Consider the following 14,565-nt stretch of genomic DNA (forward strand, 5'->3'; position numbering starts at 1 on the left):
CGGATGCTCCTACACTTTTACCAAAATACTCAAATACACAAGAAATTGAACGTATGTTTCAAATAAATATTAACATCGTATCCTAGTGGTGCAAACCAAATTCTTTGGCCATACATCCACTGAAAACCAAATACGTGCCAAATGATCAAATGCATAGCTAACAATTGCAAATGCTCTTAATTTATATGTAAACGACGTTCTTATTGATATTGCCACTTCAAAGATAATTGCTTTGAATGTTTATTGATGCATCCTTGTTATGGAATATGCAAGTTGACTTTGTTTGCAAGAAAAAAAGACTCAACTAATGTCCAACTCATCAAATGAGAAAATTGTTGTACGAATCATTATTATATACTTCCAGTGTATGGATAAAACTTAATGTACAATCACATGGAAAAGATAACTACTGCAAAAAAGAGCTGCAAAATAAAAAAAAAAATGAAAAAGCAACAGAACTTCTTCATCTGAATTGCTTGAAAAATTAGAATGGCTTTGACTTTAGCTTCAATTGACCTCTTTTTCATTCACTTTTTCCGATATTATAACATTTCTGAATATCGTTTTCGGTCGAGGTGTACAATTTTCAATGAGTTTTCCCTCTCAGTAATCATATATATGTTTTGGCATCATTCTTGCCCGGTATTATATTAGCAACCCCAGACCATTTTTTTTAAAGTAAATTATAGCTTATTCATGAACACCATTGGAAGCAGCTTATTAAGACCTTTACAGAACATTTTGATTTTTTTAAATATCTTAATAAATAAAAAAGTTATGGCATTTTAAAGTCAACAATTTCGGGCGGCTTTTATGAATTTTTGCCCCTATACAATCCTATATAACGATTCGCGAGTCGCGGAACTCGTTTTTCAAAAAATTTCACCATTTTTTTCATAACTTTTGTTTAAACAAAGTTATATTCATGAAACTTGGCAGTCTTGTGTGTTTTTTTCTCCTCTTTCCATTTTTTCTACTTATTTATTCCTTATGACATACCTTTATATAGAAAAATGAAAAAACAAACCCAAAAATAATACACATTTTGAACATTTTTATTAAGGTGATCAAATCAACAGTATTACTGAGATTTTTTTTTTAAATCAACTGGAATATCAAAAGAAATTTTTCAATGAAAGCTTATAACTTTAATTACATTAAACAGAATTCTTCTATTGTATATGTCATTATCAATGCTACTCACATTTTATTGAAATAAAATAGCACTAAATTACTGAAACAAAATTGTCAATTGCCATCTCTGGCAAAAAAATACAGGTTACACTAAAAATAGCACATAGTTTCACATGACATTCAACTTAAAAATACAACTCTTGATATCCTTGATATTTAAGGTCAACTGCACCGTATGTTGGAAAAAACCACTGTCTTCCAGAGTTTTTAGCCTCTGGGACAAGTCCACAGCACAAAATAAATTCTTTGTTCACTTTTTGTGCATCTTTTCGAGCTGGCCACATGAACATACCAGCAGTACGACATGGTGCCATAAAGTTTACTACAGCGGTAGTTTTATCAACCTCTTCAACACATCCTGGGTACCAGGCATCTTGATATGCAATGGCAACATAGTCATTCACATGAAAAGAATGGATTGTAGAGTCCAGAATTGGCTCCGATTCTGGTTTGTCAGATGGCTTACTGGACTTCTTCCTCTTCTTTTTTGGTTCCTCTTGCATGGTGTTGAAAAGTTCACGTTTGACTAAACTCTCCTCAGCCATATGCGCCTTGCGCAAGTCACGACCACCACTTCGTGCAGCTTTCATGAGTGTGGCCTTTTCATTGTCAGGTTTTTCATCCAACCACTTGAAAAGCTGTCTCCTATTCCTCTTTATGAGCTGAACACTGGAGTGGTGATGAAATGATGCATTTGGCCTTCTTCGCTGGGAGCTGTCCAGGTCCCCAAAGTGGTGCTCACACCCAAGGTTGGTCACGTGGGAGAAATGGGTCCTTTGTAGGTCTGATTTTGATGGTGTCCCTGCATAACGCCCACCGTCAAGAAAATCTGCCAGCTGTTTCTCCACAGTTCGTCGCATTGCACCACATAGGACACTGATTAATTTCAGGAGCAGTTCATTTGTCGGGCTATTTAACAGTGTGCTAAACTTTTTCGTGTGGGGAACACAGCTGTGATCTAACCAGTGTTTTTCTAACATGTTGGCAGGTGTCTCTTCACAGTCTGAAAGGTAACTTCTGAGCCCATCAATGTAAGGGTACAACTCAAGATATCTGACTGTCCCTGAACACACCAACCACCAATACGGACCGGTCACTTTGATGTAGGCTGCAGTCAGGGCTTTGAGCATGATCTGTACCACTGGCGATACCAAGTCAGCTTCAACAGCTTTAATTTTGTTGTTTGGACATTTAACAGTCTTGATGACCAAAAGAAAGTCAGACAAGTGGTACAAAATCTCTGCTGATGTCTGAAACAGACCATTAAAGCGATTGTCTCTGTAGTTGCCAATAAGGGATTTGATTCCCTTGGCAGCACAGTGAGATTCCCATCTGTCCCTCAGGCCAAGGTGGTCACCAGCTGGCCCAAATATTGTAGATGTTGTGTATGCAACCCTTTCAACAACAGTCTGCTTTTTCGACCAATTTTTAAAATATGGTAGCTGGTCACGACCTATTGGCTCGTCCGCTGCCAAACTTTTTTCTTCATGTTTCAGGTCTTCACAGGCATATCGATGAAAGCCGAGGAGTACATGAGCCATACAATGGAACTGAAGTACGGTGGCTTTGGAGCCTTCATTTGAGCACAACTCAAGTTCATTGTCTCTCCATTCGCTTAGCAATTTGTCTGCACATTTTTCATTAGCAGCCCTGTCACTCATGGTGAACGCTAATTTCTGTAGAGACTCGGCCACAAAGTTTGATTCTTCGATATCTCTCAGATGCGAGTCTGAATCCACTTTCGCAAGTTCTTTAAAGTGTGATTTTGTTACATCATTTATTTTGGCTGCAGTCTCAGAAACAACTCTCTTAAACCCTAAGCTGACAATTTCACCATTGTCCAATGTGATCGCAGTGTCCAAAATCTTTCTCTTCTGCCTTGATGTTCCATCCCGGCTTAATCCAAAGCTTTCAGATTTTTTTATTCTATCAGCTATGTAGCTTTTAACTAAGAACTGACCCTCGTCAACAATGTTTTGAACAGAAGAATTTGTTGGCATATCTGAGGCTTCAATATTACAGTGAAAGAGGTGTTTAGCAACTATCTGTATGGCTGGTGTAATTTTTTCAACAGCTACCTCAAGTCCAAAAAGATCAATTATACACATTCTTAATTCATTTGAAAATATTCCTCTATCATCTTTCAAGTTTGTCATTGTAGCATTTGTATTGTCTTTTATTATTTCATTTTCTAACAACATTTCAACATCATCATCTTCATTCTGAACTTCATTTTTCTGGTTTTCTTTTGGCGGCTGACATCCACGTATCTTTCTTATCGTACTTCTGTAATAACTATTTAGTTTCTGCGCATTTACTTTCTTTTTCTGATCATCTTTAAGTTTTCTATTTTCTGCCAAAAGTTTTTCATTAAGAGACTTCAAGTCAATCAATTCAGCACTCGTGTCTGACTTCTCCATTTGAAACTTTTTACTAGTTTGTTTGTATTTGTGCAGGAGCTGTTTTGTTTCGCGTAACTCTTGCCTTTTCTTCATAGCAATTCCGTCACGTTTCGTTACATTTCGCACAGAATAGTGACCTTTGATATTCTGGAGTTTTGCTACATCTTCCTTTAGTATGTCCGTCATTTCATAAAGTTTATCAAGTTTTCGTTGATGTAAGGTTATTTGATATTGAATGTCATTGTTTTCTTTTTCATCATCAGTTCTGCTCTTTCTTATTAATTTCTCAGGTTTAGCACTACCAACTTTGGCACAGTTTGCATGACTTTTCACTTCTGTCTTTTCCACATTCACAATTTCCACAGTCTGAGTCAATGGTGATTTTTCAGGACTCTTCTTGACTCCATTCACAGCTGTTACAGTCAAACTATCACAATGAAATTCTGTGACAGTTTTGTACTTAGCTACTTTCTTCTTCTTGTCAAATTTTTTCTGAGTTTCAATTATTCTGTTTATGCGCGTTTTCACTGTATTTACATTTTGAAGTTTAAGACCAGGTTGTAAGGAACATATCCACTCAACTATTTTCGCATTAGTCTGTTTGTTTTTCATCGCATACTTGTGAAGTTCGACCACTACACCTTGTTTTAGGTTCCCATCTGGTAGTGCATTCAGATGGTTAGTTTCCAAGTCTTTGGTTGATAGATTGATGCTCTCACAGAATGGTCCAGGATAATCCATCAATGGTGACCGATGCTGTTCCAAAGGGTCCATTGAGACTGTTTGCTGCCCTCCTGGAATTGTTAAAGAATATATATCTATTTTATTCATGGCACATTTCATATAAATAAATGAAATTTGTGTAATACAGTATAATGTATTTTGATTGATAGTTCTATTGGATGATAAAATACTGCTCTATACTGTCTATAAATGTTGTCGACAAAACGAAAATGCAAATTTCCCAAAATGTGAATAATTCCTATCCGAAATGCGTACAAGTTGTCAATGTCGAAGATAAGTTTGCAGCATGAATTTTCATTTATTCGATCAAAATAGTTGTTCATTTGATGTACATTTACAATTGACATAACAAACTTTATTGTACACATCGCAGTCGTTCATTAAACGCACTTTACGAGTATTTTATAGATTTATTTCGTCTTCGTATTTATTTTTTGTTCGAGATTTTTATTTAGGGCATATAACTTTTACGGGCATTTCGTAATTACTATTATATATAAAGGCATCATTTTTGTTGTTTTCAGTACTGGATAGGATATAGATGGGTTACTTCATCATATAATATACCTTTAGTATATATAGGGATGAAGTTAATGGTTTTCCAACGTATGTTATCAGCGAGTCAATTTTGACAACATGGCGTCGAACTCTCACCTCGGGTCACGCGCTCAATATCATGACCTTTGAACTTAAAATTAACATGCGAAAGTCATTTGTTGATGGATTTTATTTATAAATATATCAAATTAAAGGTCTTAATTACAGTTGTTTAAAGGTGTTTGAATCATTTGAAAATACTCACCACGGACAGTACAGCGTGCCGTTGACTTTGGGAGACGATTTCTTCATAAAAAATGGCGACATCAAAAAGTTTCAAAAACCAACCGGAAGTTTATTTTCTGCTCTGATTGGATCATGTGATCATATATATTTGCATATAGATCATGTGATCGCATCTATTTTTAAACTGACCCATATTTTGAATACCGCGTCCCAAATTGTTGCATTACAGCGAGGTGAGATAATCACCTGTCAATCGATTTTCTAATTACGATTTACAAATAAATTATGAATGCATATTTATGATTCATATATCAATTTAAGCAGAATTTTATAATCTTTTGATAGATGTAATTTTTATTTAAATACAAAGACATTTACACTTTCGAAAATCAAAACAAATACCAGCACCCTAATAAAATGCACTAATTCTAGTGAGATTATTGGCTTATCTGGGGTTGCTAATTATATTTGAAAACACTTGTTTACACATTGATACCAAAATTGCAGAACAAAAATACACATATACATGAAAGAAAATATTCAGGTTATAGTGGGGTGTGTACAGTCAAGGAAAATAAGAAAAATGGCAATAAGACCTCGCACCCACAAGGACTAATACACAAACAGAAGAATAGCTTAACTGTTAAGCCTTTTGTTGAATCGCGTTACTAACGCTTTTCAAAACCGTGGACTTTAAAGACAATATTTGAGCATATATCAACATTTGTTGAAGGGTTCAAACCGTCAGTATCTTAGTTTAAACACTTCTTATGATTTGCCTTTACGCAATAAAAAATAAAAGTACATTCAATATATTTTTACAAAGACTGTTATTTCTAAGTTACTTTGTATGTGCGAATGTCCTACTTAATAATTTTCACTCGTAATGTAATCTTAACAATGTGGTACAAGTTCATGTATATCATTTAGTTTCTGCTAAAAGGAAGCATTAATAAGTTGTGTTCTTTGTGTTTTGCGTTTAATGTGTTGCAATACGTACATATATTTTCACGAACATCGGATTTAATTTCAATCCGTCACAGTTATATAAGATATCATTCAATTATATAATATTTTTTGGAGTGTGGATATTTGATGAAACACTGGATAGATACAATATATTTGATAGTTTTGCTTTGTTTATTGTGGTTTTGCTTTTTCCAGAAGGCCACATTCGAAATAAGACGTGTTTTGTTTGAATATATTGTGTTGCCTTTGTCTTAATGTGTTACCTTTTTTAAATAAAGAGTTATTATTATTATTATTATTATTATTATTATTATTATTATTATTATTATTATTATTGTGCGATTTATTTCAGTCTAAATGAAGTCTGCAATTGCAATTCTTCTGCTTGTGGTAGCTGTGTTGGCAGGTGTGTGTAGCTTTCTTAATATTTATGGCATACTTATTGAAGACATGAAACACTATACGTTATAAAGGTTGGTCATAGAATGAATAAATATTAACCGACGCCGTCTTTTTCCTTTCCATTTCTGACGTCAAATTCGAGGAGTTATCCACTAAGTAATCTTCCAGAAAATAACTACATTGTAATTTGAGTTAAACACATTTTGTCTCGTAAAGCTATTCAGTAATTTTTCTTTTATTGCTTTTATAATTGTGTTTAAAGAACTCCAACACCATCACCCCAACCCCGCCCCCCCCCCCCCCCCCCCGAAAGCACCCCCGACCCCCTCCATGAGCATATTTTAGCCTGACTTGAAGTAATATGGCGTATAACTTAAAACATTTTCCCCGATTTAGAACTGAACAACTTCATTTGGACAAGTTAAGGGGGAAATGCTCGACTGACTGCGCCCCCCCCCCCCCTAAACCGCTAGTGTTTGTCACATAAACCTTTTTTATATTGTTTTAGTTATTTTTCTATTTACTTTTGAACATCGTGTAGCTGTGGACGCTAGAAGCCCACCATGTGTATGCAATACTAACTGAAAACCTGTTTGTGGAGAAGATGGCAAAACCTATGGAAATATGTGTGACCTGAAATGCTCGTAAGTACTTAAAGGGTACACTATGTACAAGCATATGAATTCCTGATGCCGGTTGACAAGTCATTATTTTGTTATCATTGAAAAAAGTGCAATGTGTCGAAAAAGAATTCGTTATCATTATATCGAAAATCTACAACAAACAAGCTTTTTAGCTTAAAAATGGCGAAAAGATTAGGTCAAATCACATTCAATTTCAATGGGACGAAAGAACAAAACATTAATAGCAATAATTTTATCTATATTGGTGTTCGATAATCTACTTTACATATTATAAAGCAGCAAACAATAACCTTCAAAATAATACATTAAAAATTAAGAATTATTACCAACAACTCGATACAATTATTCAGCAGTATAGGTAAAAGTATGCGGTACATGAACGAATGCAAACGTTTACGTGAAAGTAGCCGGTGGTATACGTGAAAGTATGCGGTAGTATACGATAAAGCATACGTGAAAGTATGCAGTAGTTGACGTAAAAATTTGCAGTAGTGTACCTGAAAGTATGCAGTGGTATACGTGAAAGTATGCAGAAGTATACGTGAAAGTATGCAGAAGTATACGTGAAAGTATACAGAAGTATACGTGAAAGTATGCGGTAGTTTACGTGAAATTATGCAGCTGTGTACGTGAATGTATGCAGTAGTTAACTATAAGTATGCGAAAGCATACGTGAAAGTATGCAGAAGTACATGTGAAAGTATGCAGTAGTATACGTGAAAGTACGCGGTGGTAAACTTGGAAGTATGAAGAAGTATACCGGAAAGTATGCAGTTGTAAACGTGAAAGTATGCAGTAGTATACTTGAAAGTATGCGGAAGTCTACGTGAAAGTATGCAGTAGTTTACGTGAACGAATGCAGTAGTATAAGTGAAAGTATGCAGTAGTATAAGTGAAAGTATGCAGAAGTATAAGTGAAAGTATGCAGAAGTATAAGTGAAAGTATGCAGAAGTATACGTGAAAGTATGCAGAAGTATACGTGAAAGTATGCGGTAGTTTACGTGAAAGTATGCAGACGAATAAGTGAAAGTATGCAGAAGTATACGTGAAAGTATGCGGTAGTTTACGTGAAAGTATGCAGACGAATAAGTGAAAGTATGCAGTAGTATACTGGAACGTATGCGGAAGTATAGTTACGTGAAGTGAAGCAGTAGTATACGTGAGACGATGCAGTCGTATAAATGAAAGTATGTCGATGGATACGTGAAAGTATGCAGTATTAAACGGGTTATGTAGCAGTATATGTTAAGTTTGCAGTAGTAGCTGTATCATACGTGAAAGTAAGCGGTAGTTAACGCGAAAGCATGCGGTAGAATACGTGAAAGTTTGCAGTTGTATACGGGTTATGCACTAGTATATGTGCACGTATGCAGTAGTATACTTGGAAATTATTAGTAGGATTATTCAACGTAAAATATAGTTTTTCAACAATGCGTACAGAAGGGATATTCCTTAAAATTATTCCAAAACTTGTATGTTTACTTTTAACGTTACAAATAGTCATATGGTAAGCATGAAAATCTTGTTTGTTTAACAACGATATCATTTTCCAAATGATAGTAATTTGTTTTGTTGATTAAGTGTCGGACATAACATGCACATAAATCTATTCACGTGGAAATTGAGAGACTGTCCTTTATGCTTATAATGCCATGAAGTAGAAGATTATGAACATTTTTTATACAGTGTTCTACTTTATCCACTTTTTGGAACATCATAAATATTAAAAAATGTGGTATAAACAAATATCTCAACAACATAAAAAACATCATGGTAGGATATAAGATATACCAAAAAGAATATAATTGCGTCAATATTGTATTGAGCCAAATTTGCTACTGTATTTATAAAACATACTTTATCAATGAAAGGAGAGCAAAACACATTGTTATTTTGAATCATTTATTTTATGATTTGCTCACTTTACAGACGTTCTTAAAGAAAAATAATGTGAATGTTTGTTTTCTGAATTAGTTTGTTAGCAACATTAAACACAATATTTAACAATATATTGAAGATATGTTTATTCATGTCAGTTATATGGATCATTATATATGTATATCTGTACCATTGTACACTTGTATTCTTCTAAACAAATAAACGGACTGTGAGTAATTGCAGTTCCAAAGAGAAAAAAACATGCAGTTTGGGAAATACGAAGGATATCACATTGTTTTTTCTCGGTGACCCTCAACTCACAACCGCCCAGGTTGAACCCGAAAGGCCTGTGTGGGTAGCGCTTGTGCTTAAATCACAGCGTTCGCTCTACTTGAACGTACAAATATACTTTGTCTGATCTAGCCCTTCTGTTTATTTGTTGTGTTGTTAATTTTATTTACAATTATGCATGTTTGTTTCAGTAACGTCGCCTTGCGTTCTAAAGGGAAATGTCCCAAAATTCGGGAGGTGCGTGAAGTTGGCCAGAAAGCCGGACAGCCGGTCGGCTTGGCAGGTGAACCGGCCGGATAATAAATGAAATGATAATGTCTGGCTGGTAATTTGTCTTCAAAATGCTGTAAAACATACAGAAAATAAATCGTCTAGAGACGCAGTTTCCAAGGTCTTGAGATTTACTTTTGTCCAATCCATCATTTAAAAGTCTCAACACTGATAACTCGTTTACTTGAATAAAAGCACAAAGTATCTTTTATGAATTATCGATGGTACCCATTACAGCAACGTTGATAGAAAGTCACCTACCTCCCACCAGATCGAGGTTTTTACCCTAGATACACGCAATTAAATCACTCGCAATGTTAGCCCCACAACGGAACAGAAGCCGACTTCTTGTTTGGTTTGGTTCTCACTAGAATGAGGTCGGTGTCGGAATACCACCTATCAGTAGAGGTCACGCCCACCTTCATATGCAATAAATTTATCTCTTTGAAAGAAAGCGTATATAAGTCAAACTTTCAAACCATATCCTACAAAATTGATATAACTAAACAGAAAGAAAAATAAAGCTTGGTCTATCATTTTATGGTAGGCTACATCGACACAATGATTGACTGTATTGCAAAGCGGAACTGTTAATCATTATCTTATGAAATAATGTTTGACGGTATAAAGGTTAAACGCGGGACAGCCATTGATCTTTTAGGATATAAATCAGAGCCGTTGTTCACGAAGAAAGCAAAGTATGAAGCCAATGAGAATGATGCAATTTGCAAATAATGAGCGCAAATAAAACCATGTGATTTTAACTATAACTCAATATACTTTGGCCCTGCCAGGCGTCATCAGTCTCTGTGTTCTCTGTATCGGCGATCACATGTGATAACTGAGCCAACTTACTTTACTGACAACGCTTCGTTTTTCTTAGACTTCATTTTCATTGGCGTTCGTGATTCTTTTCTGCCATCAGATATTCGCTACCATTGTCATATGTATCCCAGATAAAATAGCTGTTAATCGACCAAACGACGCCTCTCGGTTGTCATCGTTTGCAAAGAATCGTATACGCAAGCGCAAACGCTATATCAAAAAAGCTTAGGTCATTATAAGTATTTTTATGGCCCGAGAGTGTAAGATAGGTTCATTCTGACCCGTGTGTCGGGTGTTTTGCGGAAACGAGGTTTACCGAGTGGCTAGGGTAGATGCTTTTTCTCCCACCTCAGTTAACAAAATTATGTAAAAATGTATTTTTTGCTCTTGTGTGCGTAATGAAAATAATTTCATATGAATATGCGATCATTCGTGGTTGTCATGGATATGCGCGCAGTGATTCAGATTATGTTAATAGTCAAATCGGTCTTTAAATAGTTTTAAGGAGAGTGAAGCATTATTTCTTGAAAGGTGCGTGAAAACTGTTTTATGGTGACAATTGAAGCGAGAAATAACTAATTAGCGTTCTTAATATTGTCACAAGACAAGGTTTCCATGATGCTACAGACGACAGTCTTCAACAAGGGAGGTTATTACAATGTGATGACCATTCAAAAGGAGTTCCATACGGGTATTTATCTTCGGCCGTGGGCAAGATAAGAAATTCTAGCATGGTTAAATTATTGGATTTACTTCTCTGAGGTGGAAGAAAATTCAGCCCATATCTCGGATAAATTTCGAAGACTTCGGGAAGCTTAAGAAACTTATTATGCAAATCCTTCTGAAAAAATAGAATCCCGGTCAATCCAGTTTAAATGATGTTGGGCATTTTCAAAATTATTCAACAATCCTTTGACTTAGCTGTGTATCAATGCTATTTTAGATCCTCAGACGGCAAGCTCTATCTTGATAATGCTAGTAAAACTGAAAAGGTGATTACAGATGTCCTGGCAGAACTGCCAAATAATAAAGTGGGGGATCGTGGCGGTATAAGCTATTGCATCTGCAAGAATGTTTGCACTCCTTGGCTCGTCCGTTGTGTTTTCGTGTTAACATTTTGTTCTCTCTCTCTCTCTCTTTCTCTCTCTCTCTCTCTCTCTCTCTCTCTCTCTCCATGTTTGTGGGTTATTCTACAAAAGATGGTCCTACCCTTTCTGTCACCTATCGTCAAATTTACTTACTAAAATACCATAGAAAATGGCATCTTCTAACATCTTAATTCGATTTTTTACAACATTTCAGTCTGGTTTTCTTCAAGCCGACTCTACTGTCAATCAAATTACTTTTCTTTACAACACATTTTGAAGTCAGAAATGTGTTTCATATAAGCAAACCTTCGATAACGTTGGCATAATGGTCTGTTTGTCTCATCAACATTTTCTATACTGAACAAATTAAGTCCTCCTTTTTCAAGTGAAAAAACTAAATATTCATCAAATACACATGAATTTGTGAAAGTTGTACCACCTTCTACTGTCCACCATATTTCATCCATATTTGATGTCTATGTAGACTAATTTAGGTCTAAATGTAAATTTATTCTTTTATAACAGGAATACTTTACACTTTTGCCTCTTAGTGTCTTAATTAATAAATTTGCACGATAGAAGGCATTCAACTGTATTTTATCATACACTTATTGGATCCGATGAATTACTAAAAACACTAGTTAACACGAATAAATAGATTGATAAGTTGCATTTCTAAAAACAACTTATTTAAAAATATATACACGGTTTTCGTGAAAGTGCTCTTCTATGAAAGTGCAGGTTTGTGCTCATTAGTTTTAGTGTCATGATTTCTGTAAAGATGCCCTCTTACTCCCAAATAATATTTACCACAATTAATAATGTTGTTTTAATTTTCCAAAAAGGATGAATGAATGTCGAAAACGATGGCTCTTATAGCGGATACCGAGTTTAATTTGAAAGAAATGTGCATAAATCACGGTATTTCTACCTTATGTGACTATAGACGATCACAGTAAATATTTAAGCATTCACCATTCATTTAATACTTTTGCGTTTTCTGCTATTAAATACACGTTTACAATCTTGTTATCAGTAATTAATATTTTCCATAAATGCATTATTTGAAAAGAAGTTAAAGGTTTATTACTGAAAATTGATGTTTGTTATACATGTGTTTGTATTGATATTGAATAAAAGTGTCACTTTAAAAAAAACAGGTTTCTTGAACACCAGAAAAAATGAGCAATGGGCGTAACCGTCTTGGATACCTTCTTATTATGAATATTATTTTATAAAAAACATGGTTTTGATTTATCGCGGTCTCTTAATGATACTGTAAGCTATGTCTGAGATGGAGTCTGGTTTGAAAGATGTATGATTAGAGCTTCTTATGTATATTATTTTATCACATGCTTACCCTTGTTTTCCGTGTAATATACCCATTACGAATATTTTTATCTTACACATGTGTAAGATAACCTATCAGACATTTCGATTGGCCAGACTAATCACACGCAACCTAGATATCCCTCCGCATTGTTTGTAAACAAAATGGTTTAAATGCCAGCAAATACTTACCGTAATAATGAAGCTGTAAAACTTTCGGGAGAGAAATGGCTAACGAATTATAGTGCCAGAAAGCATCTTGTACACAAACTTTCTGATAACAATGTTCCGCCGACCAGATAATGCAGATTACTAGTCACAGAAATATCCAGTCAGTCAACAAATGTACAGCCACAATAGTGACAAACACCACAAGAACATTTCAAACATCTCCATCTTGACCAGCACAAGCAATATGCAATCAATGCCATTTGCTTGCCAATTTAATCAGCTGTCGGTTACCGAAAACACAAATACGAATTCCGCAGCACAGACATCTCATTACACATCCCATGGCGGCTAGAACATCATGTTCTCTGGAAACATGAAGATTTTTTCAACAGCAACATCCATGCAGTACAGAGTAAGGCTTCGCCGTTATCATCTGCATGTTGTGAAACGCCATATACACCAAGAAAACGCTGCAAAATCATCGTAGAAAGCGACAGCGAATAACTTTTAAATCCGTGCACACAGAAAACTTGACAGACCGATGTAGGTCACATAAACCGCGTAAATGCATGTACTCTGAGTGTGACGTCATCAAATTGTGTACTTATTGGGATTTTTGGTTAAAATCGTTCGTTATTCATGTTGTTGGATATTTTACTACACGCTTTTGTATTTGTGACTTCTTAAGCGCTTTATCAGCTTTTAAAACTTGATAACTGCTAGTTACTTTTGTCATTTTAATTTGGAACTATTTATATGACGCATCGTTGACATTCTACTCTGAGTACTTTGGCTGTCAAACAATCGGTTCAGAAAATGGAACTTAATTGGTAATAAAACGCCGTTTTAAGCATGTGATAAAAAAGATCTGACACTTGTTGTCATTTAATTCAAGAATTTTATTAAACTCGTCCATGAAAGTTGTTAGTAAGCTCGCCAGAGGCTCGCTTACTAACAAATTTCATGAACTCGTTTAATAAAATCTTGTATTAAATGACAACTCGTGTCAGATCCTATATATATGAAATAACGTCTTTTTAATTTGTCTGACTGATACTACTACCTATGGAATAGAACAGTCCATACATGTTTGTGATAATGAAATTAAAAAAAAAAATACCATACTATGTAGTGTTGGGAATCGGTTGCAATTTTACTATCGATGATCGGTTCCACTCAAGAAACCGATTATCGATAGTACAATCGGTTTTTAAAATACTAGATAGAATCTGATTTGTAGTTTTATTCATGTACAGTATTAAAATCTTAATCTTTATATGCATATACCTTATGTCTATAAATGAAGTTATTAAGTGTTGTTGTATAAAACACATTGTGGCTTTCATCAGCCATTTTGTTAAAGATAACATCTGAACACTTACTAATATTTTTTTTTCGATAATCGATTATAACTAAATACTATCGATTGTCGCCGATTTCAGGCCCAACCAATCGATTTTCGATTATAATCGATCATCAGAACATCACTAATACTATGATATTTTACCACACAGAATTAACAAGATTGCACGCTATGTGGAAATACGTCTAATAGATATACTGCCATGTCAAAT

The 14,565-nt window shown here is 34.9% G+C and overlaps 1 protein-coding gene across 1 annotated transcript; it reads right to left on the reverse strand.

The window, feature by feature from the left end:
• Window positions 1-1,074: 1,074 nt before the first annotated feature.
• Window positions 1,075-5,346, reverse strand: LOC128236508 (uncharacterized). Its single transcript, XM_052951399.1, has 2 exons — window positions 4,908-5,346; window positions 1,075-4,390 (listed from the first exon to the last, which is right to left on the reverse strand). The coding sequence occupies exon 2, from the start codon at window positions 4,368-4,370 to the stop codon at window positions 1,320-1,322; it is 3,051 nt and encodes a 1,016-aa protein (XP_052807359.1). The 5' UTR covers window positions 4,371-4,390; window positions 4,908-5,346; the 3' UTR covers window positions 1,075-1,319.
• Window positions 5,347-14,565: the final 9,219 nt, after the last annotated feature.

Source organism: Mya arenaria, chromosome 6 (genome assembly GCF_026914265.1).
Source record: "Mya arenaria isolate MELC-2E11 chromosome 6, ASM2691426v1".
NCBI classification, from domain to species: Eukaryota; Metazoa; Mollusca; class Bivalvia; order Myida; family Myidae; genus Mya; species Mya arenaria.